At 47.6% G+C, this 26,079-nt stretch overlaps 1 protein-coding gene across 1 annotated transcript; it reads right to left on the reverse strand.

Annotated features, from left to right (window-relative positions):
* Window positions 1-5,356: 5,356 nt before the first annotated feature.
* Gprc5a (G protein-coupled receptor class C group 5 member A) lies at window positions 5,357-26,079 on the reverse strand. The gene is made up of 4 exons (XM_021165830.3): window positions 25,947-26,079; window positions 10,953-11,891; window positions 6,405-6,460; window positions 5,357-6,144 (listed from the first exon to the last, which is right to left on the reverse strand). Exons 2-4 carry the CDS (start codon window positions 11,878-11,880, stop codon window positions 6,058-6,060), a joined length of 1,071 nt encoding a protein of 356 aa, XP_021021489.1. The 5' UTR covers window positions 11,881-11,891; window positions 25,947-26,079; the 3' UTR covers window positions 5,357-6,057.

Consider the following 26,079-nt stretch of genomic DNA (forward strand, 5'->3'; position numbering starts at 1 on the left):
ACAGACAAACAAACAAACAAATAAATAAATAAATAAATAAATAAGAAAGTTTCCAAGGTCAGGTGAATTTCCCTTAAAGGAGACATAACTTCCCACAGAGAATCAGCACTGGGCGCTGGCACAAGGCTTCAGGCCTGCGGGAACTTTGTGTCGTCGTCCCCCCACCCCCACCCCACCCCCATCTCCCAGGCTGCAGCTTGAGGGAAAGCTTTTCTCCTAGTCTGGAGCGCCCTCACCTGACAGCTGACTCAAGGCTGGGAGATGGAGGACAAATCAGAAAGGCAGTTCCCACCAGTGCCTCCCTGTGGCTTCCATGCCAGACGGGACCGGGAGAGAGGCCAGGAGAGGGCTCCTGATTTGAAGAAGGAGAATCAGAGGAAGCCTGAAAATATGGGTGATCAGTGATCATACTCAGGCTTTGTTTCTTTGATCAAATGTTCCCTTTAAAAACAGTTGTAGAATTGATCAGGGATTGACAGCCAAGAACCAGCGATCCAATCCTTACTGTATTTGCACCATCGTGCTTCCCTGAGTTTCCTGTTAAATGAAGGCTGCAGAGACACCAACCAGACAGTCTCTGCGACCTCCTTAAATCACAGAGTTTTAGGTCCAGAGATGTTCCTCTCCAAGAAATCGGCAACTCTGTAGGTATTTGGGGAGTTGCAGAGTCAGGCACCAGTGACTCGCTACCCAAACCCTACCATCTATGGAACATCAGCAGAATCCAGGGAGGTCAAAGCATTGTCTGCCCTGAGTACAAAGGGTTCTAGAGCCAGACATGCACATGCAGGCCTGTAAGGGATACCTGGGAGGCCAGAACAGGAGTCCCGAGAGTGAAAGGCCAGCCTGGGAAATGTAGTACCAGGCTAGCCTGGGATACAGCATCAAACCCTGTCTCACACCTGGCTCAGTAAGTAAGTATGCTTGCTATGCAAGCATGAGAACTTATGTTCAAATACCCAAAACCCAAGTAAAACATTGTGGTTACCTGTAGCCTCTGCCTTGTCGGGGAAGATCGCTGGGGCTTGCTAGCCTAGCTCTAGCTACAGTGAGAGACCCTGTCTCCAAGAAATAAAGCAGAGGATGATAGAACAGAAACACTCAGTGTCTCCTTCTGACCTCCATGCATGCATATAGGTAGAGGTTCACACACACACATTCCAAAAGCAAGCCAGGCATGGTGCTATACACCTGTGGTCCTAGTTCTTGGGAGGCGGAGGTAGAAGGACCTTGCCTACAAAGTGACTTTGAGGCTAACACAAGCTATCTAAGATCCTGTCAGAGAGAGACAGAGAGACAGAGAGAGAACTCAAGAGCTAAGAACACTGGCTATTCTCACAGAAGACCTGAGTTCCGTTCCCAGCATTCACAAGGCAGCTTACAACTGGTTGTAACTTCACCCCTAAAGGACTGGTCCCTTTCTTTCCCTGGGGGCATACATGTAATACACATACACAGATAAAAGCACGCACAAAATAAAACCTTTAATTTAAAAGAAGGAAAAGAAAAAGAAACAGGCAAGTAACTCAGAAGAAACAGACAATAGCTCAGCAGGTAGAGACCCAAGTCTGGGCCTGACTTCAGTCTCTAGAACCTGTGTGGTGGGAAGAGAGAACTGACCTCTACACACATGCACAGGAACCCACACATAATTAATTAATTAATTAATTAATTAGTTAAAAATTTTAACACACAAAGACAGCAACCTACAAGCTGAAGTCCAGATTCCCGGGTGCTCAGAGGTAAACAGTTAGGATTTTCTGAAGCAACGCTCCATTTGAGGCTGAGCCTGGGATATCAGTGACCATGCAAACCCTGGCAGCAACAAAAGAAAGTAGTCAGGAAATCAAAAAAGTCCAACAGGGCATTCAGTGCTCAGCCACAGAAAGCCTAAAACGGAAGGAAACACGGAGCGAGTGGGAGGGTGGATGGGGCTCCTGGATCTCCAGGGCCAGCTTGTACTTCTGGTTTTGACCGAGAGCCAAGGTTCTCACCACATAAATACCAGATGACATTCATAAGATCAGTCCGTGAGACGTTACCTGTAATGATGCCAGGTTGCGTGCAAACAGACTGGGAAACCTTGGAGAAGTTCACACAAAAAAAATAAGGGCAAAGGAGGCGGGAAGTGGCTTTAAAGGTTAGGGGAAGGGGCAGCTCTGAGGCACGCACGCCTCCCGGTCCTGCTCACAATCTACCTGCTTGGTGCCCTCAACCAGAAAGTGGCCTTAAGCCAGGAGATGCTGTATTTAGGCTCCCCAGGGTTGAACGCTGAGGTCTTCCTGCCATCTAGTGGAGAAGCCGGGTATGGTAACTTTGGTTCAGAAAGGTGGGATCCTAAGTCTATTTCACACGTGATTAAAAAAAAGAGAAGGCTGCTGGGCTTGCGCATTGGTTCATCATTAACCGTTTAGTTCAAAGAGTGGCACTTTGCCTCCAGACATCAATCAACTGACACTGGCCAAGGGCCAGCCTGGACTGAGTCTTCGCATTCTACTTTCCTGTGGGTAGAAATGTAGATTGAAGTCCTCTTCCGTATAGTAATTCTCAAACGTGGAACTTCTAGCCCTTGATGCAAAGAGCTTATAAATGAACAGAAGTGACAACGGGCCATGGGAAAGGCCAGCACTTTGCAGAGGCAGTCTTCTGTTACCAGAAAGGGCACGCACTCAGAATGTTGTGACCATCTTTCCACTTGGGAGACCATTTAATCTCTTGGCCAAAGCTCTCCAGAGACAGAGATGGTGCCATTCCCAGGTCCTCCTCAGTGTCTCAACAGCCATAGGTATAGAAACCCTGGCAAGGCTCCTCCCTTAATGACAAAATGGGCCCAGAACATTCTATGCCCTTCAGGGGAGGTGGGCCATACCAGCCTCGGCTTCATAGGGTTGGAGGCCACCCTAGGCTCCATGAGACTTTGTCTCAAGAGACATACCTTTAGTCCCAGAGCTCAGGAGACAGAGGCAAGCATATCCCCTTGAGTTTGAGGCCCCCATACAGAGCTAAACACTATCCTCAAAAGGAGGCGCAGGTAGCAGGTCTTAAGTCTCCTTATCCAGAGGTAATCTGATACCTTCCAGTGAAGAACAGAAGACCTAAGAGCCTGGAAGTTGCTAGTCACGATGACCTTAATTCCCAGTTAGCAGACTGAGGCAGAATGGCCACAAGCCAACGTGGGCTACATAGTGAACTACAAGTCATCTTGGGCGACAGAGAGAGAGAGAGAGAGAGAGAGAGAGAGAGAGAGAGAGAGAGAGAGAGAGAGAGAGGAATACACAAGCCTTGCAGAGTCTGTCTCTCTGTCTCTGTCTCTGTCTCTCTCTCTCTCTCTCTCTCTCTCTCTCACACACACACACACACACATCTATCTGCAGTCCTGCTAGGCACACCAACTCCATACAAACTCAGACACAATCCAAAACGCTTCAGGAGGCTACGTGCTTGGCCTGCACATAGAGTCATAAGGTCAGACGCTTCTCCTATGGCTGGCCTGTAGATCTCATCTGTATCCTTTGCAGCAGCCTTTATAACAGATGCAGAGACATTTCCCCGACTCCTGGGAGTCAGTCCTGAACAGGAAAGGGTGAGAACCCCAGTTTATAGCAGAGAAATTAGAATCACAGATCTAGCCCCCAGGGACCAGACTGACAGACAAGTGATGGTGATCAGTTTTGAATTCTGGGTTCTCTCAATCCATGGGATGTGACATTGTCTCCAGGTAGATGGTGTAAGATTTGAGTTAAATCACAGGTCACTTCCCGGGCTTCCACTGTGATACTGCTGGCTTGATGGTACAGAGGAAGATCCACACCTTTTGAATTCAGAGCTCCTTTGTGTTGATTTTTGTGTTGTAAGATTAAAACATGAATATACATTTAATGAGGAGTCACATGGTCCTTACACTGTAGCCTAAACTGGGTCTTAAAATCATGGTAGTCCCCCTACCTCAGCCTCCAGAGCATTAGAATTACAAGTGTGAGCCACCATGCCTGGCTAGGAACATCATGTGTTTGAATGCTTGGCCATAGGGAGTGGCACTATTAGGAGGTGTGGCCCTGTAGCAGAAAGTGTGACCTTGGAGGAAGTGTTTCAATGTGGGGGTAGGCTTTGCAGTCACCTATGCTCAAGCTACACCAGTGTGGCAGACTATCTCCTGCTGCCTCTGGATGGAGATGTAAAACTCTCAGCTTGTTCTCCAGCACTGTGTCTGCCTGCACAGTTTCTCCGCCATGTTAATAATTGATTGAACCTCTGAAACCATAAGCCAGCCCCAATTAAATGTCTGCCTTTGTCAGAGTTGCCTTGGTGATATATTTTCACGTGTGTGCATGCACACATGACATTACCTGTGCACGGAAGTCAGTGGATAACCTGTGGAAATCAGCTCACTCCTTCAACCAGGTAGGAAGCAGTGGCTGCACTCAATTCAGCAGGCATGGCATCAAGGGCTATTCCCCTCTGAGCCATTTGGCCAGCCCAGGAATTATTGAGCTCTTCAGGACAGATATAGGGAAACCATGCCATTTTTTTTCCTCACAACAAACCCCACTGGGTTCTTGAGAAAGACTAGGCGAGTCTAGAAGGACTCACATTCCTCAGAAATCTGCTCTCAGCTCCACTATGCAGATCCGGAGATTGAATTCAGGTTCTCACCAACTCTGTCATTCTGTCTTCAATCAGTAAAGAAAAAACAACCAACCAGGCAAATGAAAGTGCAGCCTGCCAGCCTTTATGAGCTATCAATACCCGAGCTGTGAATACCCACACTTCTTCATGGCCCTAACTCACTTTTCTGTGGCTTTGTTTTTATTGTTGTTGTTGAGACCAAGTCTTACTCTGTAGTTCAGACTGGCCTCAGAAATCATGGCAATCCTCCTGCCTCAGCAGGAGATTACAGGTAAGCCACACTGCCAATTCTCTGACCCGGTCTCACTGTGTAGACCAGACTAGCCTCAAACTCACAGAAATCTACCTGTCTCTTTAAAGAGCAAGTCCCTAACCAAGCCCACACTTGCACGCGTGTTGTGCTATGGCTAAGTATGAGAATCCTAGTTTCTCCATAGCACAGAAACTCCTAATCCTCTGCCCGGCAGGGTTTGTAAAGTTATTCCCTGGCCTCCCCGCAGCACGTGCAAACTCATACCCACAAAATCCTTAAATCATCATTTTTTTTCAAGAAAATAAATAAATAACATTTAGATTTTAAAAATAGTTGTGACCACATCTTTATTGCATACCCAGGTGAATAACTTACCACATAACAAATGCATCCCACCCCAAGAATAGACACTTAGGGAGGTCAGGAGGTCAGGGTGAGCGTATTACTGAGGACGAGGGGGGGGGGGGGGAGGGCGAGTGCCGGGAATTTATAGCGAGAACAAAACCCAAATTCTCCTGGCAGAGAGAAACAGACCTTGTCTACTCCAGTAATGTCCCAAAGAGCTCCTGGCAATGGGCACAGAGGTCTGGGGTTGGCAGTGAGTTTGGAGGCGATTGGGATGAAAATGTGGCCCTTGGAAATCGGTGTCTGCACCGAGAGGCCACTGTGGGGCAGTGCACTGAGGGTAGACACGTGACCTTTAGCCGTTCCTCCCCAGGCAGGAAAGCCTTGGAGGGCACGACCAGATTAGCTTCCAGTGTGGATGAGATGGACAAGACGGAGACCCAGAGCTTTCTGGGTTTATCCAAATCTTCAGTTCTGCTTGGTGTGGAGCAAATCCTCATAGAACCCACTGTGGGTTATGTGAATTGGCTTCCAAGGATGACCAAACAGTGAGCAGTCAGATGACTGGAGGTTTGCTCATGCTCCCGGGAGAGGTAAGAGTCTCACCCGGGAGTTGCCAAGACTCCCACCTCTAGGAATGGGGCAAATGAAACCCTGGAGCTCTTTGAAGACAGTTTGTTAGGCTTAGCAGCCCCAGGCAAGATGGCGGTGTGCTGGGCAGGTTGCAAGCCTCTCTGTACAGTTTCCCTAGGATGCCCTGGGTTCAGTTCACATCAGCAGGATTCCTGGCTGGACCTGCTACCTGCCTCTGGTTGTCCCACTCTTCCCAACAGTTAGCTGTCGCCTTTGCGCCCTTCATAGTCATTGTACGGACTGGCCGGGGCCTGGGCCCTCGGGATAGAGAAATCTTTTTGGTGATTCTGTAAGGGAAGCAATAATATGGTGATTGTTACAGTCATCTCAATGGCCTCTAATGCCCGTCCCAAAAGACCTCCTTCTCACAAGTCCTCCCTGAATCCCTTTCCTACACCCCAGAGTGTAGGAAAGAAGGTGTGCCGTCCCTTCATGGTGCCCACTTAGGAGCCACCAAAGTGGTGGTAATAGCTATTCCCAAAGGACAGTTGTCCCTTTCCGGGGGGCAGGGGGGAGGGGTGATCGAGGAATGACAAAGGTCACTTACCTGCAGCTGAAAATGGGTGGAATAAGGTGCATAGAGTGTGTCCCCCATCTCAAGACCTGAAACAGAGGGAGAGGAGAAACTGAGGCACCAGGACCCATCTGTGCTTTCCTTGCTATGTCAGTGTGGTGTCTGTGACAGTTGGTCCCACTGGGCCTCAGCAGTTTAAATTTCTTGCAGAGAGACTGTGACTCTCAGCCCTAAACTAGGCACAGTCCCATCCCGGGGCCACACAGTCCCATCCCAGAACCACATGAGATTTACTCTTGTCCTAAACTAGGAAGAGTTTACGAGCAACCATATTCAATGTACTTGGGAAAAATCATAGGCTTTTTAAACTTGAGCTCACTTTAAAGCAACTGGTTCATTTCCTGACAAATGTACCTGCCCTTATCCCCTTGCTAAATGCTTCTTCAGTTAAGACAGTGTGGGGACCTGGGTATCCGTGATGCACACCTGTGATCCCAGTACCTGGCAGGTGGAGGCAGGAGGATCAGATCATCCTCGACTACATAGTGAGTTCCCACCCAACCTGGGCTCCATGAGACCTTGTCTCAAAAAAAAAAAAAAAAAAAAAAATAGATGCAGTCAAGGTAGGTCAGTGGGTAAAGGCACTTGCCACCCAGCCTGATGCCCGAGTTCCATCTCAGGGCCCCTGTGGCGGAGACAACAGGCTCCTGAAACTGGTCCTCTGACCTCACATACATGTGTATGGTAGCATATGTGTGTATGGTGACACACACACAATAAGTAAATAAACAAGCAATATTAAAAATTTTTACTACAGCCAGGCGTGGTGGTACACGCCTTTAATCCCAGCACTCGGGAGGCAGAGGCAGGTGGATTTCTGAGTTCGAGGCCAGCCTGGGCTACAAAGTGAGTTCCAGGACAGCCAGGGCTATACAGAGAAACCCTGTCTCGAAAAACCAAAAAAAAAAAAAATTTTTTTTACTACAAATAAGTAAACAAGCAAAGATAGCATTAAGAATGTGAGGTTTGTCCTGACTTAAAGAAATACAACAAATACACAAATCTCTCCTGAATGAGGCAAAAGCTAACAAGAACATCCCAGTTCCACGAGTGCACATGGTGGAGCCGTTCCTAAGACAAACCGGGGAATGCTGGACTCTGAGGCAGACAGGTGGAAGGCCACATCAGGCAAGCAACTGCACCTTGATCAGTCACAGAGGCTGGCGGCCACCGATGACCTGATATGACTTAGAGTGGAGCTTGTGTTGTGGAAGGCAACACTACTCCTGCAGACCCAATGTAACAGGATATGGGGAGCCAGTGTCAGAAGCACGCAGCAGTGGACAGTGACTAGACAGACAGCCACCAGAAAGGAGCCACCAGGGGCCCAAACATGAAAGGCAAGCCAGACACACACACCAGACACATACACTGGCAATCTCAGCACCCTGAAGACAAAGGTGGAGGATTAGCATAAATTAGAGGCTAGTCTGGTCTTCACAGCAAGTTCTAGGACAGCTGGGACTACATAGCAAGACTCAGTCTCAAAAACAAAACAAAAATACAAACAGAAAAACAGGAACAAAAAGGGAGCCCTAGGGCCTAGGGACCCACAACAGAAGTACTGGGTAAGGCAGGAGACAAGGCCCTGGGAAGCACTGTGGGAAGTTATTTCCTGCTCTCTGTCCCCAGGAAACTCTGCAATTCAAGCTTTAAGAGCACAGCCTAGGGCTAGGAGTGTTTTCAGTGGTGAAGAGCTTGCCTGTCATACACAAAACCGTGGGTTCCATCCCCAGCCTCCCCTACACAAAGAGAGAGAGAGAGAGAGAGAGAGAGAGAGAGAGAGAGAGAGAGAGAGAGAGAGAGAGAGAGACCTCAGCACTCTGGAGAAAGAGGAAAGAGGTTGGGACATCAACACAAGTTCAAGGCCCACCTGGTCCATATAGTTAGACCCTTCCTCAAAGCAGAAACAGCAGAGCCAAGACCTCTTTATTGCTGAAACCAGGAACCCAGCCTTGAAGGTCCCTCTAGCCTGAGCCAACAACCACTTCCCTTCCTGAAAGAACCACATAACCTGGAGCCGAGCAATAGATCCCTACAGGTCAGGGCAGTTTCTAGCCCTCAGCTTAGCCTCATTTTCTTCTGAAGATATCACTAGGGCCCCTGGCTCCTCATAACTGCGGCAGGAATCAAACCATCACTTGCTCTCATGTCACATGGGATCCTTCTCCTCCCACAGGCCCAGAGACATACAGTAGAAGGTGGCTGTTCTAAGTCAAAACCCTGGGGGACTTTGCCAAGACATCTGCCAGCTTGTGTTAAGAGGGCTTCCTGTCTTCCAACCCCCTGTGACCTCTGAAGGAAATCAGAGCTTGGGTCTAAGTATTCAAGATCCACAAAGCCTCTTCCTTTCTGCCAGGAATGCCTTCAAAAAAATATATGTGTGGATGGATTGATGGATGGATGGATGGATGGATGGATGGATGTTGCACATACGTGTTAGTGCCCACAGAGGCCAGAGAGGACATCAGATACCCTGGAGCCAAAGTTACAGGTGATTGTAAGCCACTCAATATGAGTGCTGGGATTGGAAGTCAGGTCCTCTGGAAGTACAGTACATGTTCTTAACCATCGAGCCATTTCTCCAGCCTCAGGAATGCCTTTCATATACCTATACACAGAGCCCAACCTCACCCACACACCACTAGGGGGCTTTCCTCTCCATCCCTCCTTATTCTGAATCAATCTATGTACAGTTGTGTAGAAAGTGTGAGATGAAGACTTGAAAGGCAAGCTTCCAGTTCTACTAAACTACAACAGATTATATGGGGAGCTACCATTAAGAGATTGCTTGAGTCTTGGAAGAAACTTTGGGTTTCTGAACAGTACTGAGGCTGAAAGGCCATGGGGCCTTATGAAATTTGACTCAGTGCATTCTGCACTGTGCTATGGTCATGAGCCCACTAGGGCCCAGGAATGAAGTGCTGTGGTTTGAATGAGAATGGATCCCATAGGCCCGGATGTTTGAACGCTCGGTCTGTGGTTGGTGGGACTATTTGGGATGTTTAGGAGGGTAGCCTTGTTGGAGGAAGCACGTCATTGGTGCAGGCTTTGAGCGGTTAAAGCCCCACTCCCACTTCCAGTTTGCTTCCTGCTGGTGTTTGAAGATGTGTGCTCCCAGCTTCCCTGCCAGATGGAATCAAAAGCCAACATGATTTTCTTTGTAGGGTGGAGAGACGACTCGGCGGTTAAGAGCATGGACTGCTCTTCCAGAAGTCCTGAGTTCAATTCCCAGCAACTACATGGTGGCTCACACCCATCTGTAATGGGATCTGATGCCCTCTTCTGGTGTGTGTCTCCTAATACAGAGGTTGGTTTACTCAAGATCAGAAGCTGTAAATATCCCGTGAGCTCCTTAGAATTTGAGTGTTTTGTTTTGTGGGTGTCTGTTTGGATTTATTTGAAGAACAATCTATTTTTATTTTCTGCACGTGAGTGTCTTGCCTGCATGAATGTAAGCTCACTGTGTGTGTCTGGTGCTCACAGGGGCTAGAAGAGGGTGCCAGACTCCTACAGTTGGAGTTACCGGTGGTTATGGATGGCCACGTGGATGCTGGGAAGCAAACCTGGTCCTTTGCAAGAGAAGCAATTGCTCTCAACCAATGAGCTGTCTCTCCAGCCCCTGTTTTGGGTTTGGTTTTGTTTGTTTGCTAGCTAGCTTGCTTGTTTGCTTGTCTTTTGAGACAGGGTCTCGTGTAGCCCAGGATGACAGTGAATTTCTGATCCTCATGACATCCCCCTCCAAGGTCTCATGGTAGGCGTGAGCCTCCGGTGTTCTCGTGGTTCTGTCTGATGATTTTCCCTCCAGCTCTGTCTGTCTTTTCTCCGTTTTTGCTTCTGCATTTAGGAGCCTTCCGTTGCTTGCTTATTTCCCCTCCTGTCTTTATTCTCCTTTTCCATTACTGGGATTACAGAGAAGCTCCAAGGACCTTGGATGGGACTATAGTACAATTAAGACCAAGACAGGGAAACATCAGGGCAGTTAGGAAAGAGCCTTTTGCTATGTGTGATATCTAGACAAGTACAGGTTTTATAGCTGGGAATGGTTTTTTGTTTTGAGACCACCTCATGCAACCCAGGCTGGCCTTGAAATCCACATGTAGCCAAAAATGACCTTGAACTTCTGATCCTCCTGCCTCCACCTCCTGAGTACTGGGCTTACAAGTGTGTGCCACCATACCCACTTTGAGTGGTGCTGGAGGGTGTCTCTGGTTTTTCATGCATGTTTAAACAAGCACTGCACAGACCCATAGCCCCAGCCCACAAGGGTTTTGGTGTTCTGAGATGCAGTCTTTCTACATAACCCAGGCTGATCTTAAACTCATAATTCTCCTGTCTCCATCTCCAAAGTGCTAAGATTAAAGGGGTGTGTGTGTGTGTGTGTGTGTGTGTGTGCACGCGTGTGTGCAAGCGCTCAGGTGCTCTCGAATGTACAAACATTTGCATATTTGCCCACAAGTGCTTGCACCACCACGCCCAACTTCTCACCCCATTTTTACACCAAGGCCCCTTCAATTATACCTTGGGTGATTTCCTCTTGGGAGTAGGCTCTGTTCTCCACACCATAGCTCTGCTTCATGAGCTGAGGTTTACAGAAAGCATCTTCAACTGGGTAATCAGTGGGGCTCCGTTGCCTTGGAAGCTGTCGAAACTCGGGCAAGATATAAAACGCCAGGAAAACCCAGCCATTGGCCACCAAGGCTGTGCTGAGAATGGTATCATCCCATTTCCGGTCAATGTCGGGAATCAGGAGCAGAACGATCCAGGCCACCCAGATGGCGATGGAGAGGAACGAGGTGAAGCATATGTGGAACCCGTGTCTCTTCCAGCCAGAGAAGGATCCACAGAAAACCAAGAAGGATGCGAAGAAGGTCAGCACCATCAAGAGGAGCACGTAAATGAGGAGCATGACAAAGTCCTCATTGCGCCGAGGAGCAGGCAGCTCAGAAAAGACATTGACGTTGGTCCTGTTCATGGTGAGGACCAGGTATTCAATGGCAATGACATCCTGGACCAGGCTGAAGCCCACCGCCAGGCTGAGGATCACAAGCCACGACAGGGGCTTCCTCCCTCGGACCAACTTGATCAAGTTGAAAGCGTGGGCCAGGAGGCAAGAGAAGCAGATGGCGAAGAGGACTCCGAAGAGGAAGAAGCGCGTGGGTCCTGTGGCCCCATCCAGCTTGATGATGAAGGCGAAGGTGAGGCCAAAGACCCCTAGCACTCCCAGGAGGAAGAGGAACTGGGTGGGGAGCATCTTTCTTTTGTTGGAGTCCTGCACTTTGCAGATGAGGAAAACGAGTGCAAACATGCAAGCCACGGTAGCCACAGCCCCGACTGCAGCCAGTGTTTCCAAGGCGATGCCCCAGCCTTCCGCCAGGTCACAAAGTCTGTGGTACCTGGAATCCAGGTCTGAGCGGCAACCGCTAGGGGCAGCTCTAGGAGTAGCCATTCTGGTTGGTCCTGCATTTAAAAGGAAGAAGCAAAATTAGGGACCAAGCTAGCCTCTGAGACAGAGGACAAAAATGGGATTGTGTTTAGTCAGTCTTACTTTTAAACTTGTTACATTGAAACTAACCGAGGGGCGGGACTCAGGATTCTCTCCTCTCTGGGAATCTCCGGGTTGCTGGGGAGGGAAAGCCTTTTTCTTCTGTGGTATAGCCACTGGTAAGCTCCCATGCTTGTGTGCATAACTCTGACTAAACTCATAGGTCCCATCCCCCAACCTTCCCACACATACACATCTACACACCTATACCCCGCGAAGCTAACTCTTCTTGCCACCTGCGATGATTCTAAGGGCCAATAAGAAGAGGGAATGAATCCCATACTTCCCAGTTAACTCTACTAATCTCATTTGACTTAATTTTGGTTTGGGTTTTTTGGTTTGGGTTTTTTGTTTTGTTTTGTTTTGTTTTGTTTTGTTTTGTTTTGTTTTGTTTTTATCAGGAATCAAATGGCTGTTTTTCCAATGATTACAATTTTGTATGCCTTCTCTGGGAAAGATCAGAATAAGACAGACTTGGAGAAGGAAGAGACTGAGCAATTAGATACTAGATTAGAGATCATAATACATAGGTTGAAAGAATCTTTATATCAAAATAGGAAACCCTTAGAGGAATCCAATCTGGAACTCCCAATAACATCAAAAACCATAGTTCTAGACAGGAAAATTCCATAGGGGCTTGAGAAACTGGACCATCAGCCCAAAGAGATACAATATATTGAATTAAGAGTCTAGATTCTGTTACTGCTGCTAACTTAAAACTATGCCATACAATAGATTATGCTTTATTTTATAGAATTTGGAGCAACTGGGATATGTACACAAGATGATACATCATACAGTTTATGCATGTTTGGACTTCTAATGGACTTTGGCCTTAACTTCTGAGGGATGATTGTAAGTTTATTAAAGATGATGACTGTCTGAGAGATGCCTTTACAGACTAGATCTGATGATGCTCAGATACACATGTCCATTCAAATACAACAACTTTTAGGATATTGTGGCATGAAGCCTATTCCAGACATAGCTTACAGTCCTGCAGGTCAAGCCATCATTATTAAAAAAAACAAAAATCAAAAAAAAAAAACCAAAACAAAACAAAAAAAAAAACTACCAACCAGATCCCCCAGAACTGACAGGGATTAAACCACCAACCAAGGAGTACAAACATGGAGGGACCCATGGCTCCACCGCATGTGTAGCAGAGGACAGCCTTGTCAGGCATCAATGGGAGAAATGTCCCTTGGTCCTGTGAAGCTTTGATGCCCCAGTGTGGGGGAATGCCAGGGCAGAGAGGTGGAAGTAGGTGGAAAGGGGAACACCCTCATAGAAGCAGGAGGAAGAGGGATGGAATAGGGGGTGGGGGGTGACTGGGAAAGGGATTACATCTGAAACGTAAATAAAGAAATATCTAATAAAATAAAATAAAAATCTAATGGGACTTTGAAGGAAATGCTTATAGAACAGAAGGGGATCTGATATATCCCAAAGATAGCTTTAAATGTATTTTGTTGACTTTAAAATTTTTAATGTCAATGAGACAAATAGCACAACTGCTAAGATACACTGGACTTTAGAAAGAACTGATGAATTAGGTCAGCCTACAGAAGTCCTAATCCCAAAATGGAAGAAAGGAGATATGTTGGGGAGGAGATTTTACATTTGTTCCAACAGGAGAAGAAAAGCTATGTCGTTCCTCCAAATTACTGAAAATAAGATTTGACCAGGGAAAACCCCCCTGAAGATCTTGGCTACAGACAAAAAGAGAGAGATGTCACGAAACAGACACACAGTACCTGAGCACAGGTAAGCAGCCACATGTCTGAATGTAGGTTAGAGTAAATGGGGCATAAGAAGTTATGATCTGGGCTGGAGAGATGGCTCAGAGGGTAAGGGCACTGACTGCTCTTCTGAAGGTTCTGAGTTCAATTCCCAGCAACCACATGGTGGCTCACAACCATCCATAATGAGATCTGATGCCCTCTTCTGGTATGTCTGAAGTCAGCTACAGTGAACTTATGTATAATAATAAACAAATCTTTAAAAAGAAAAAAAAAAGAAGAAGAAGTTACGATCTAGTCAGAAAAGAGCCTAGTATATAGCCAAGGGATCTGTAAATATATTTTGAATCTAAGTCTTATTTCTGGGAGCAAGGGCCTGGGAGGAAAAACCAGACCAAGCTTTTACAGTTTGGGCTAAAGAGTAAGATGTTGTCACAGGCCAGGCGTGGTGGCGTACGCCTTTAATCCCAGCACTTGGGAGGCAGAGGCAGGCGCATTTCTGAGTTCAAGAATAGCCTGGTCTACAGAGTGAGTTCTAGAACAGCCAGGGCTATACAGAGAAACCCTGTCTCGAGAAAAAAAAAGAAAAAGATCCTGTCACGGATAAATAAATAAATAAATAAATAAATAAATAAATAAATAATAAACAACAAGGCAAGGTTGGTCTAAAGATGAGACCCTGCCATAAATTAAATAGATAGATAAATAAATAAATGTAAATAGATGAGACAAGCCATCATACCAAAATTAAAGATGTTATTCTTCTTAATTATGTACACACATGTGTGCCTGTGTGTGGGTATGTGCACATGAGGATAGGTAACCTCAAAGGCCATCAGAGGGTGTGAGATGCCCTGGGGCTGGAGTGACAGGTGTCTGAGGACCATAAGTGCTGGAAACTGAACTGTAGCCCTCTGAAAGAAGGACAAGCTGTGTTAGCTATACACACACACATACACACACACACACACACACACACACACACACATACACACTAGAACTGTATGTACACTGTGTTACAATAACTGTTTAGCTCTGTCTCCTTCCTTTTTACTGAGACTTGGCTCTCTAAAATCCCAGCGTTTAGAAGGTAGAAGTAGGAAGAACAGGAGTTCAAGGCCAGCCTCTGCTACATACTGAGTTAGAAGCTATCCTGTGCAAGGGAGGAGGTAGACCATGAAAGGAAGCCTGGGAAGGTTGAACCAAAGGCTTGACATCCCAGAGACCCAGGCACCAGGCCCCAGTCACCTATAGCTGCAGCCCTCTATAGATTTGTGGCCTTCAGTCATTCAGGGCAACACCCAAGCCCTTCCACATGTAGGTAAGGCATCCCTACCCTCTCAGACCAAGACAATAGGAAAAGAAATGCGACCACAACCGAGTAGGCTCAATACAGAGTTCTGAATGCAAATGAGGTACCTAGAGGCCTGGAGGGTGTTACCAATAGGCTTTCCTTCCCAGACACTCCTCCCTGCAAAAGGTATTTAATCTCAGGCCCACCCTGAGAAGTGGGGTATGGTTTTACGAATTCACTTTCCACCATGACAACACGGACTGCCTCTTGTTTGGCCTCTCCCGCTGTGGAGAGCCATAGAGAAGAACTTTGCCTATAGAGCCATTGTCTAGTCTACCTACCATAGAAGGCCTCTCCTCTCTGCACTCCCAGCCACAACCACCACCAAGCCAACAGCCAACAATCAAGCCGAGGACCATCACCGTGAGACAAGCTGGAGCTCCCCCTCGTCGCCCCCAATCTACCCACCCCTAGCCCCCAGCCCCAGGCTAGATGCTGTCCCCAGCCCATTCTCTGATCCTCCTTGTGACTGTCACTCACTTTACGCCTCAAGGTTCTGTTGTCAAGCAGCTGTTAATCAAAATTAGTTGATGTTTAGGAAGGACTCTGAACCCAATGACGCTAAACCTTGACAGAGATCGGTGACCTCTGGCCTAAAAGACAGTTGCAGCCCTGAACGAAGGGACATAAGGCCTCGGCCCCTAGCTTCACTGTGGCTGTGCAGGAGTGGGTCATGTCTGGAACCTTCCAAGACCAGTGCTCATAAGGGCAGTCAATGGGCAGTGTGGGTCGTGTGTGTGTGTGTGTGTGTGTGTGTGTGTGTGTGTGTGTGTGTTGAACCTCATGCTAGGTATATGCCCTACCCCCAACCCTACAAACAACCTTTCAGAAGACCTTTATGCTTTCTTTCTTTGTTTGTTTGTTTTGTTTTGTTTTTAATGACCCAATGTATTTCATCAGGGCTGCTTATAGAAACATGCTGTGGTTATTGAAGAAAATGCCAACCCCCCCCACACACACACATACACACACACACACCTCAGCCCGACCAACCAGTAACTACATACAATTCCTTTTAGAGGCGTGGGTAGAGCTTCAGGAACTCCTCCCCTTCCACAACAGGGTGATGGCAAGCCCTGATTTGGTTGTTTGTTTGTTTGTTTGTTTGTTTGTTTGTTTGAGACAGGGTCTCCTGGAGCCCAGACTAGCATCAAACTTCATCCTCCTAGCTCTCTTTCCCAAACCCTGGGATCACACCCACATCACCCCAAGCAGCAACAAGAAGCAAAATGTCTTAGTGAGTATTTTGTATGTGGGTGACTAATTTTGGGGGAATCACCAATGTAATTCACCTATTAACCATCCTCCACCCTCTCCCCAGATGACTGGGGTTGCTCAGCAAGTTTAAAAGTGTCTGAAGTACTTTGGATTTGTTCAGAAGAAAACAAAACTCACTAAGAAGCAGGGGCACACGGGAAATCTCCTCAGAATGTGGTCCTGCAGAGAGATGGAGCCCAGGAAAGCGGTGGAAGCCAGGTTCCTCGCTTTGGTCTAGAGCTGTTGTTTTCTTATTTGTTTGTTCATTGTTTTCACGCTTACTTGTTTGTTCACTCACTTATTTGGAGCAAGGAGGCCATGTGTATACACACACACACACACACACACACACACACACACACACGGATGTCAGAGGACAACTTTCAGGGGTCAGTTCTCTCCTTCCACCATGCAGGTCCTGGAATCGAACTCACGCTGTCAGGCTTAGCCGCAAACCCCTTTACCCACTGAGCCATCTCCCTGGCCCAGCCTGTTTGTCTTATGACATAGGGTCTTACTGTAGCTGAGGCTGGCCTAGACTCCTGGCTATCCTCCTGCCTCAGCTTCCTGAGTGCTTGGATTACAGGCCTGAGACTGCAGGATAGGAAATTACTTGGAAGCGCCTTAAAAATCCTTTTGGAATGAGTCAGGGCAAGAGAGGAAGGTGGAACAGACAAACCTACAATTGCAGGGTGAGGGTGGGGACCTGGAGGGGGAGAGAGGGAGGGGGAGACTGGAAGGGAGTCTCCTGCTGACTCAACCCCAAGCCCTCTGTTCACCTTCACATACAGAATGGTTTGAGTACAAAATGTTCCTCATGGGCGCGCTCATGTGTTTGCACACTTGGCGGGGCCTGCCTGTAAAAGTGGGCCACTGCGGGCGAGCTTGTAGATCTCTTAGCCCAGCCAAATTTCCTGTCCACTCTGCTTCCTGTTGATAGAAGCAAAGTGATCAACCACTCACAATCCTGTCACTGTGCCTTCTCCATCGTGAAGGGCTACAGCCCCTCAAAACTGTCAACCATTGCTCCCTCTGGGATCAGTGGGTTTCAGGGACACAATGTATGTATGGACCAGGTCACTAGCCTCTCTGAACCTGTTTTCTCTGCTGTGAAACAGGGACTCGCTGCTGAAGCAGGGGGCTGAGCCCTTGGGCAGTTCCATGCAGACAGCTTCCACATCTCTCTGTCCCAGTGCCATCTTCTTTCCCATATGCCACCTCCTGTCACTGCAAAATGGATCATGACCTTCTAACCATTCCAAAACTGGCCTAAGGATGAGTGGGAGGGTGGAGATGGCCTAGGAGACTGGGGACAAAGTCAAAGCTCTGCCAAGAATGCTAGCCTTAGGCATGGCTTTGGTGTGTAGCATTGACTGGTGTGCAAAGACAAAGGACAGCATCTGAGAAGCTCCTGGCTTCTGTCCTCCACTTCTAGACTCCTCTTCAGCACAATGGTGGTGGAGCTTACAGGCTTAGACCCGGAAGCTGCCTCTAGATGGCCCTGGCTAGTGGATCTCATAAGTGAGCTTGCTGAGGAGCTGAGACAGCTCAAAGCTGATTCTGCCTTTCTCCTTCTGAGATTCACAACACTCTGTCATCAGAATTGAGCACAGTGCCTGTCCCAGGGGTGACACCAAGATCTCGGACCTACAACCTTGTAACTTGGTGACATCTCCATTTTTTCTCTAAGTTCAGCCATAGTAACAATAGTCACACTATCATGAGGAATTAATGACATCTACCCACACCCTGGGTCAGCACGATGCTAAGTGTCTATGCTTCACACACATTCTCCCCTTTCTGTGTTCTTACACATTATCTCACCTAATACTCTAAAATATATTTATAAGTTAATTCTTAAGAGATAAAGCTAAGGCCCAGTGAGTGGATAAGTTGCTTGCCATGTAAGTGTAAAGACCTGAGTTTGAGTCTTCAGAACCCAGTTAAAAGCAAAAAGGACAGTGAGTCCCTGTCACCCCAGGGCTTCTACCAGTGAGTCTATCCCAGGGATATGGGAGGCAGGAAAATCTCTGGATAATCTAGTCTGACATATGCAATGATGAACAACAGACCCTGCCTCAAAGAAAGTAGAAGGCAGGCTCAACACCCAAGGATGCCATCTGACCTCATCCTGAAGTGTGTGTGCACCCACTTACACGTGCACACTTGTTTTTAGTGATGAACTTACATGTCCAGTGCCACAGAGGGAAGATGTGTTCATAATTCTATATTTCAGCTGGGCTTTGGAAGCCCATGCCTATGATCCTGTACTTGCAAAAGGATCACAAGTATGAGGTCTGCAAGGACTACATAGCAAATTCAAGGTCAGCCTGGAAAACTTAATGAGATCCTGTGCAAAAAAATTAATTAAAATCTGAGTGGTGGGGCTGGAGAGATGGCTCAGCGGTTAAAGCTCTGACTGCTCTTCCAAAGGGCTTGAGTTCAAATCCCAGCAACCACATGGTGGCTCACAACCACCCGTAATGAGATCTGATGCCCTCTTCTGGTGTGTTGGAAGACAGCTACAGTGTACTTACATATAATAAATAAATAAATCTTAAAAAAAAAAAACTGAGTGGTGTGGGCCCACACGTTTAACCCCAGCACTCAGGAGGTAGAAGCAAGAGGATCTCTGTGAGTTTGAGGCTAACCTGGTCTACAGAGAAAGTTCTTAGGACAGCCAGAGCTACACATAGAGAAGCCCTGTCTCGAAAGTAAAAGCAAACAAATAAAATGATGATGACAATGATGATGATACTTAAAAGATAATTTCTAAAATTATATACATGGAGGGGAGTCTGGAAGGGAAATGAATAAGCACGGTATGAGGCCAGACTTGACGGTGATTGCTTTGCAAACCAGCAGGAGGCAGAGAGGCCCTCAGATCTCTGAGTTCAAGCCAAGCCTGGGCTACATAAATGAGCCTATCTAAACAGGAACAAAAAAGAAAAAAAGACACGGGTGTGTGAAAAGTCCCCTACACACACAAATCCACAACTGGAAATAATAAAAATACACCTATCCTAAAATACACAGATTTCTTTTGAGAGGGCCGAGGATGGGGAGAGAGCCTTCTTAGCAAACACCTCATCCTTGATTTACTTCCTCTTGGTCACCATCAAGGTCTCCAGAGCCTTCTACCTTACCCAGAATCTCACAGACTCTCCACCAGCGGTTCTCAACCTTCCTAATGCTGTGACACTTTAACACAGTTCCTCATGTTGTGGTGACCCCCAACCATAAAAGTACTACGCTGCTACTTCAAAACTGTAATCTTGCTTTTGCTATTGATTGTAATGCATTCACTGACATGCAGGATGTGTGACCCCTGTGAAAGGGTCACTCCCCTCCCACAGGTCTGACTGTTGAGATGTCTCCAGAACAAGCAACCCTTCATGCAGTCAGTGCTCCTCACCAACCAGTGCCAAGTGGACAAATCCCACAGACCCCAAGTGTGGCCGCCACCCTTGGAGAGCCAACAGAGTGCATCAGGTGAGTGACCAGCTGTCCACATCCACGTAGGCAGTCAGGAAGTGCTGAGAACGTGCACTTCGGCAACCGCGCAACCGTGACCTCGCCTACCAGGATGAAGGAACTGAGGTGTGAGGAAGGCTGGGAGAAGAGGCGGGAGAGATAACCAGAGGTGTGAGGTTGTTACAGGTTCTTACGGAGGTAGGAGAGAAAGGCCCCAAGGATGGGCAAAGGTCAGGTCAATTTCTAAACTCTCAAGGGCAACTAGAGGTTGCCATCGTCCCAGGACAGGGAACAGAAACATGCAGAACGTGCAAGCAAAGCTATATAGTAAGAGCCCAAACCTTAGCAAAATTTTATTGAGCCATGTACTGTTTCATTTAATCCTCCTTGCCCCACTTTAATGTCTATTTGTTTTTAAATAAGGTCTCGAGGTAGCCCAGGTTGCCCTTGGACTCGATATGTAGCTGAGGATAACCTTGAACATTTTGATCTTTCTGACTCTACCTTCAAGAGTCAGGATTACAGATGTGAGGCACCATCTGGTATTTTATCACTCCCTTGACAGCTGAGAAAACTAAGCTAAAAAGAAATCAAATTCTTTATCCAAGGCTATGTGGGTTTTTTAATGAGCCTTTGACACATGCAAATTATCCAAGTGACTGCTTTCATTTCATTTAAGCAAAAATTTTAAAATGTGTTTTGTGTGTGTGTGTGACACACACATGTACAGGTGCTCACAGAGGCCAAATGAGGGTATCCGTTGTATCCCCTGGAGCTGGAGTTACAGTTGGTTATGACCTCAGTGCATTCTGGGAACTGAGCTCAGGTCCTCTGGAAGATCAAGTGCTTGTAACAGCTGAGCCATCTCTCCAGCCCCTTTCTCTCTTCCTTTTTCATTCCTTCTTCCTTCCTTCCTTCCTTCCTTCCTTCCTTCCTTCCTTTTTTTCTTTTTCTTTTTCTTTTTGGTTTTTAAAGACAGGGTCCCTCTGTGTAGCCCTGTCTATCCTGATTCGATCTGTAAACCAGGCTAGCCTGGACCTCAGAGATCTACCTGCCTCTGCCTCACAAGTGATTTTATTTAACCCAAGAGATTAAATAAAGATGTGTGCCACCACCTCCAGGCCTTTCTTTTTTAAAAAACTGGGTCTGAATATGTAAGTAACCTAAACTGACCTCAAACTCACAATCCTCCTGCCTCCAGCTCTTTAGTGCCAGGATTCCTGGTATACAACTACCACACCCAGCATTCCAAGAGTGTTTTCTATATGAATAGGAATTTGGGGCTATTCGGGGCCTTCTCAGACAAAATCATACTTTTTGCCTCACATACATGAAAGCCCCTTCCCTTCCGTTCACAATACTGATGTATTTCTTCAAAGCTTGGTCTCAACGTAACCTCTACTGGGAACTTGTATCATGGTATGGTTAATCCCACCTCGCTCTAAACGCATCAGTCTCTTCCTAGACCTGACAGTCGAGTACTCATTTTCCTGTGTGCCTGGTAGTGACTATATGTTAACACCAGTAGCTAACAAGCTCCGTGAGGACACAGATGGAGTCCCCTGTCTGTTGGCATCTCTCTCTGTATGTGTTCTGCGCAGTGATTCTGAGCAAGTATTTTGGACTAAGATCAACTGCCGAATACTTCCTCGACTGTGAGTAATAGGATGATTTATTTATTTGAGACAGAGTCTCATTCTCGTGTCACTAGGGTTGGCCTCAAACTCCTGACCCTCCTGATACCATCTCCCAGGTAATGGGCTCTCATCCGTGAGTTCCCACACCCAGCTAAAGGAGTAAGAGATCTTAAAAATGAATCTGTGCACATTTTTCTGACCCTCCTACGTTTATCCAGGCTGAGTTCTTCCAAGGGAGGAGTCCCACAAAAATGTTTCTGCAGCTGAAAAAGGATTAGTTAGGTGGGAAGTGCCTCTCTGGGATCCCCTGTACGGGTAACCACCCCAGTTCCCATCACACAACCATGACACATCACGGCAGCGTCCTGTGAATAACGCCTTACTAACATAACTGAGTTGAGTCTCTAGGCAGTGATGGAAGAAAAACCATCACCATCATCATCATCATCATCATCATCATGGCACCAGAACAGACAGAGACAAGTTTGAGAACGAGGCTCAGGGCCATTTTCCACTTTCATGCAGTGCCTGAGAGTAGGGCCATCTTACTCTTACTCCAAACAAAGCAAGTAGACTTTCATGAGAGAGTGCAATAAAATACTAGAAATCACTGTGTGGTGGCACACACCTGGGGTCCCAGCAAGTTCAAGGTAAAACCCAGACCAACAAAACAAAACGAATCCGAGATCCACCATGGTAAAGAAGAAAAGCATCATAATGAGAAGACGTTAAAATGTATGTACGTCATGTATGTGTGGCTGTGTGCTAACATGCAGAAGCCGGAGAAGGACACTGAACGTCCTCCTCTATGGCTCTCTTCCCTTGGGACAGAGTCTCTCTGTACAGGAAGCTCACAGTTTTCTTGGACTGGCTGGCTAGGGAACTCCCGGGATCTGTTTGCCTCTGCATCCAGCCCTGGGGTTACAGACATGCATGGCCATCTGCTTCCATGGCCCGGGTTTTACACGGATGCTAACTCATGACCCTAACTCTCATCCTCATACCGACACATCAAGCCCTCTCTCTTACCCACTGAGACATCTCCTCAGCCCCTATAGACGTTTTAAAATTGGTCCTCGGCAGATGCCATACATAAAATAAATAACCAACAAAACCACAAGAATGCTTTCTGGATACTTTACCAGGAACACTGTCTATCTTCATACCAATCATATCTCCATTATTAACCAAAGAATTCACACTCTCAGAATCTGCACTTGTCAAGCACTTTGTATAGCAGCTATAAGTAGCAGGGGCATTTATTTATTTATTTATTGGTTGGTTGGTTGGTTGGTTTTTTGAGACAGGGTTTCTCTGTATATAGCCCTGGCTGTACTGGAACTCACTTTGTAGACCAGGCTGGCCTCGAACTCAGAAATCCACTTGCCTCTTCCTCTGGAGTGCTGGGATTAAAGGCGTGCACCACCACGCCCGGCGCAGGGGCTTTTAGAAGCCATGAACTTGTAACTTGAATGTAGCCACAAATGATACAAAAACAAATGAGTTTTACTAGATCCCCATGAAACTCGTCATTAAGAAGGAAGAAAATGAACATACGGGCCACTTTGGACCGCAGACCATAGTTGCTACCCCTTCTCTATCAGATGGAATCTATCCAAATGGTCATACATGTTTGCCAAAAACTGAGTGTAGGTTAGAACAGAGTAATCTGAAATTCTAAAATAAACATACAGATTCCATGCCTTGGGTCACACCTGCACTCCAGACACTTGAGATGTGAAAGAGAAGCACTTGAGCCTGGGAGTTTAAAATGCTCCAGGGCAATGGATCAAGCCTTGTTCTCAGAAAGGAAGAAAGGAAAGGAGAAGAGAGGAGGGGAGGGGAGGGGAGGGGAGGGGAGGGGAGGGGAGGGGAGGGGAGGGGAGGGGAGGGGAGGGGAGGGGAGGGGAGGGGAGGGGAGGGGAGGGGAGGGGAGGGGAGGAGAGGAGAGGAGAGGAGAGGAGAGGAGAGGAGAGGAGAGGAGAGGAGAGGAGAGGAGAGGAGAGGAGAGGAGAGGAGAGGAGAGGAGAGGAGAGGAGAGGAGAGGAGAGGAGAGGAGAGGAGAGGAGAGGAGAGGAGAGGAGAGGAGAGGAGAGGAGGCAGGCTATAAAAGTAAGGATAAGGTGGGCATGGTGGAGTGTGCCTGAGTCTCAGCTCTTGGGAAGCAGAGAGTTCAGGCCAGCCCGGGCCATAGAGTGAGTTGCAAGAGTTCAGGCCAGCCAGGCTATATATGAAACCTCCACTCAAAAAAAAAGGTGGGGGGGGGGAGCAATAAAAATGCAAACACTGGGCTTTCAGAGGGTAGTTCAGGCCTGTAATCCCATCACTCAGAAACCAGAAGTAGATCTGACTGGGGGAGCCACGTGTGCACAGTGAATTCCAGGTCAGCCATGGTTACCTGAGTCCCTTTCCTAAAAGGGTAACACCAATGGGCGAGATGGCTCAATGGTAAAGGTGTTTGCTGCCAAGTCTAAGGACCCAAGTTCCTCACACAAGACACCATTAATTCCCTCAAGTTGTCCTTTAACCACCAGATGTGCAGTGTGGCATGTTCACACCTACAGAGAGACAGAGACACAGCAACAAAGAGAGACACAGAGACAGGCAGACAGACAGATAGACACACAGAGTCAGAGTCAGAGACAGAGAGAGACAGACAGACAGAAAGACACAGAGACAGAGAGAAACAGAGACAGAGAGACAGACACACAGAGTCAGCAACAAAGAGAGAGATAGAGAGAGTCAGAGACGACAGAGGCAAAGAGACAGAGAGACACGCAGAGACAGACAGACAGAAAAAAACAGAGAGAGAGAGAGAGAGAGAGAGCGAGAGAGCATTCAAACAAACAAAAACAAACAAAAGCCAGCGTTGCTCTGATCCCCTCAAGTGAAAAACTGTTCTGTTTGCCCCCAGCATTGCCCCTGGTCTCTGTGGATCTTCAGAAAGAGCAGAAATCCCCCATCCACATTCCTCTACACTCTGTTATCCTCAATTACCTCTCAAGAATGGAATGAAGGCGCACACTTTTCAACCTGCTGCTTACTTATGGAGACTGTGCAACTACAGACAGGCAGGACCTACACACAGAAAAGACGCTTGAGGACCCCCTACGACTCCTCAGCATAAGGACCTGGCGGCAGGTGGCTGCTGGATAAATGACTGCAGAACCAGGAAACACCGGAATGCCTGGAGCCAGGTAGAGACCTTTTCTTGGGAAATCAGAGACAGCTGTGGCCATTCCCTTTGGGCCTGGGGGCCAGCCTCTCCATTCCTGCTTTGATCCTAAGGCACCTCCCAACCCTTCCTCCCCTCCCCTTCCTTCTCTCTATCAGTAATGGCCAGTACACAAACCCCTAAGGGTGAAGTGTTGGCCTCACCCTGCCCTCCACCTTCCCAGGCCATTGTATCTGAAGTGGCTAAAGAATTCTCCTTCAGTAAAGAGCAAAGAAGAGACTGTTTCCAGAGAACCTTTCACCAGGCTTCAACAAAAGCCTCAGACACTTGCCTGGAGAAAAGGCAGGCAGGCATGGTGATGGTCCTTCAATTTCCTGCTTCCAGGCAGGCTTTTGCCATTTGGGAGCCTTCCGCCATGAGACCTATACCTGTTATCCCAACACTCTGCAAACTGAGGCAGAATGATGGTTACAAGCTCGAGGCCAGCCTGAATGTCTAAAAAAAACCCAAAAAACAACTGCTGTTTCCTGTCTTCCCATTCAATGTGATCTGCCAGCCTCCTCCTGCCTGTGTCTTGCTTCTCCTCTGGGAAGACAAGCTTTTCACCCCCTCTTGTTAAAGAGAGACAGGGTCTTAGAGACTGGGGCGACAGGAAAAGTAAGGGATGGGGTGGAGGAACAACGGGGCTCTCCTTGCTTTCTTCGCGCACATGAGAATGTGGTTTTTTTGAGGACGATCCGGAAGTCACTTCCTGACCTCCACAGCCTTCGCTCCTTTGGGAAGGAAGCGGCTGGCATCCTCTCCCTCTACCCCTCTATTCATTCACAGACCCTTGAAACTCAGATGGGAGTTGAAAGCATCATAACCCATCTTCCACCAGTGGCTACATAGAACCTGTAGGAGGGGCCTAGTGCAGTTCAAGACGGACCTCTCTTTTAATATTAGTATTTTAAACTACTGTTTTGTATCTAGAAACAGAGACTTATGTAGCCCAGGCTGACCTGGAACTCACAGTAGAGTCAAGGCTGGCCTTGAACTCTTGATTCTTCTGCATCTGCCTCCCATGTGCAGAATTACGGGCCAGTGCTACAGTTTCTAACTGTTTGCTGATTGGTCTTTCCCCTCTGTTTTAGCCCAGAGAACACATTCAGAGGTGAGAGAAGTTAAGGACAGTCCTTTCTCGGTTTCATCTGTTTCTCCTAGCCAGCTGTAGTCCATCACAGGCTGTACTGTCTGAGTTCTCCTTCCCCACGGCTCCCCACGGCTCCCCACGCCCCACTCTCCGGACTTAAAACTGGGGCCCGGAGCGCTCCTGCGTAAACCCCTCTTACCTGGGCGCCGCGGCGCTCGGGGTGAACCGAGAACTTGCGACTCACGCGTGAAAGGTGAGAGCGCTCAACCCCTGGCTACTGGGCAGGTCCTGGGACAAGGATCCCGCCTTGGCCGCGCAAAGCGGTTATAAAG

This window comes from Mus caroli, unplaced genomic scaffold (assembly GCF_978045245.1).
Source record: "Mus caroli unplaced genomic scaffold, Mus_caroli_1 scaffold_7, whole genome shotgun sequence".
In the NCBI taxonomy this organism is placed as follows: domain Eukaryota; kingdom Metazoa; phylum Chordata; class Mammalia; order Rodentia; family Muridae; genus Mus; species Mus caroli.

What these genes read in the sequence shown, in the direction of transcription:
- Gprc5a (XM_021165830.3), bottom strand. Translation starts at nt 11,880, where the DNA reads ATGGCTACTCCTAGAGCTGCCCCTAGCGGTTGCCGCTCAGACCTGGAT. An exon ending in CCAAGAGGAAATCACCCAAG is followed by an intron (nt 6,461 to 10,952) that starts GTATAATTGAAG and finishes CCTCTGTTTCAG; the next exon opens with GTCTTGAGATGGGGGACACA. An exon ending in CCACCCATTTTCAGCTGCAG is followed by an intron (nt 6,145 to 6,404) that starts GTAAGTGACCTT and finishes CTTCCCTTACAG; the next exon opens with AATCACCAAAAAGATTTCTC.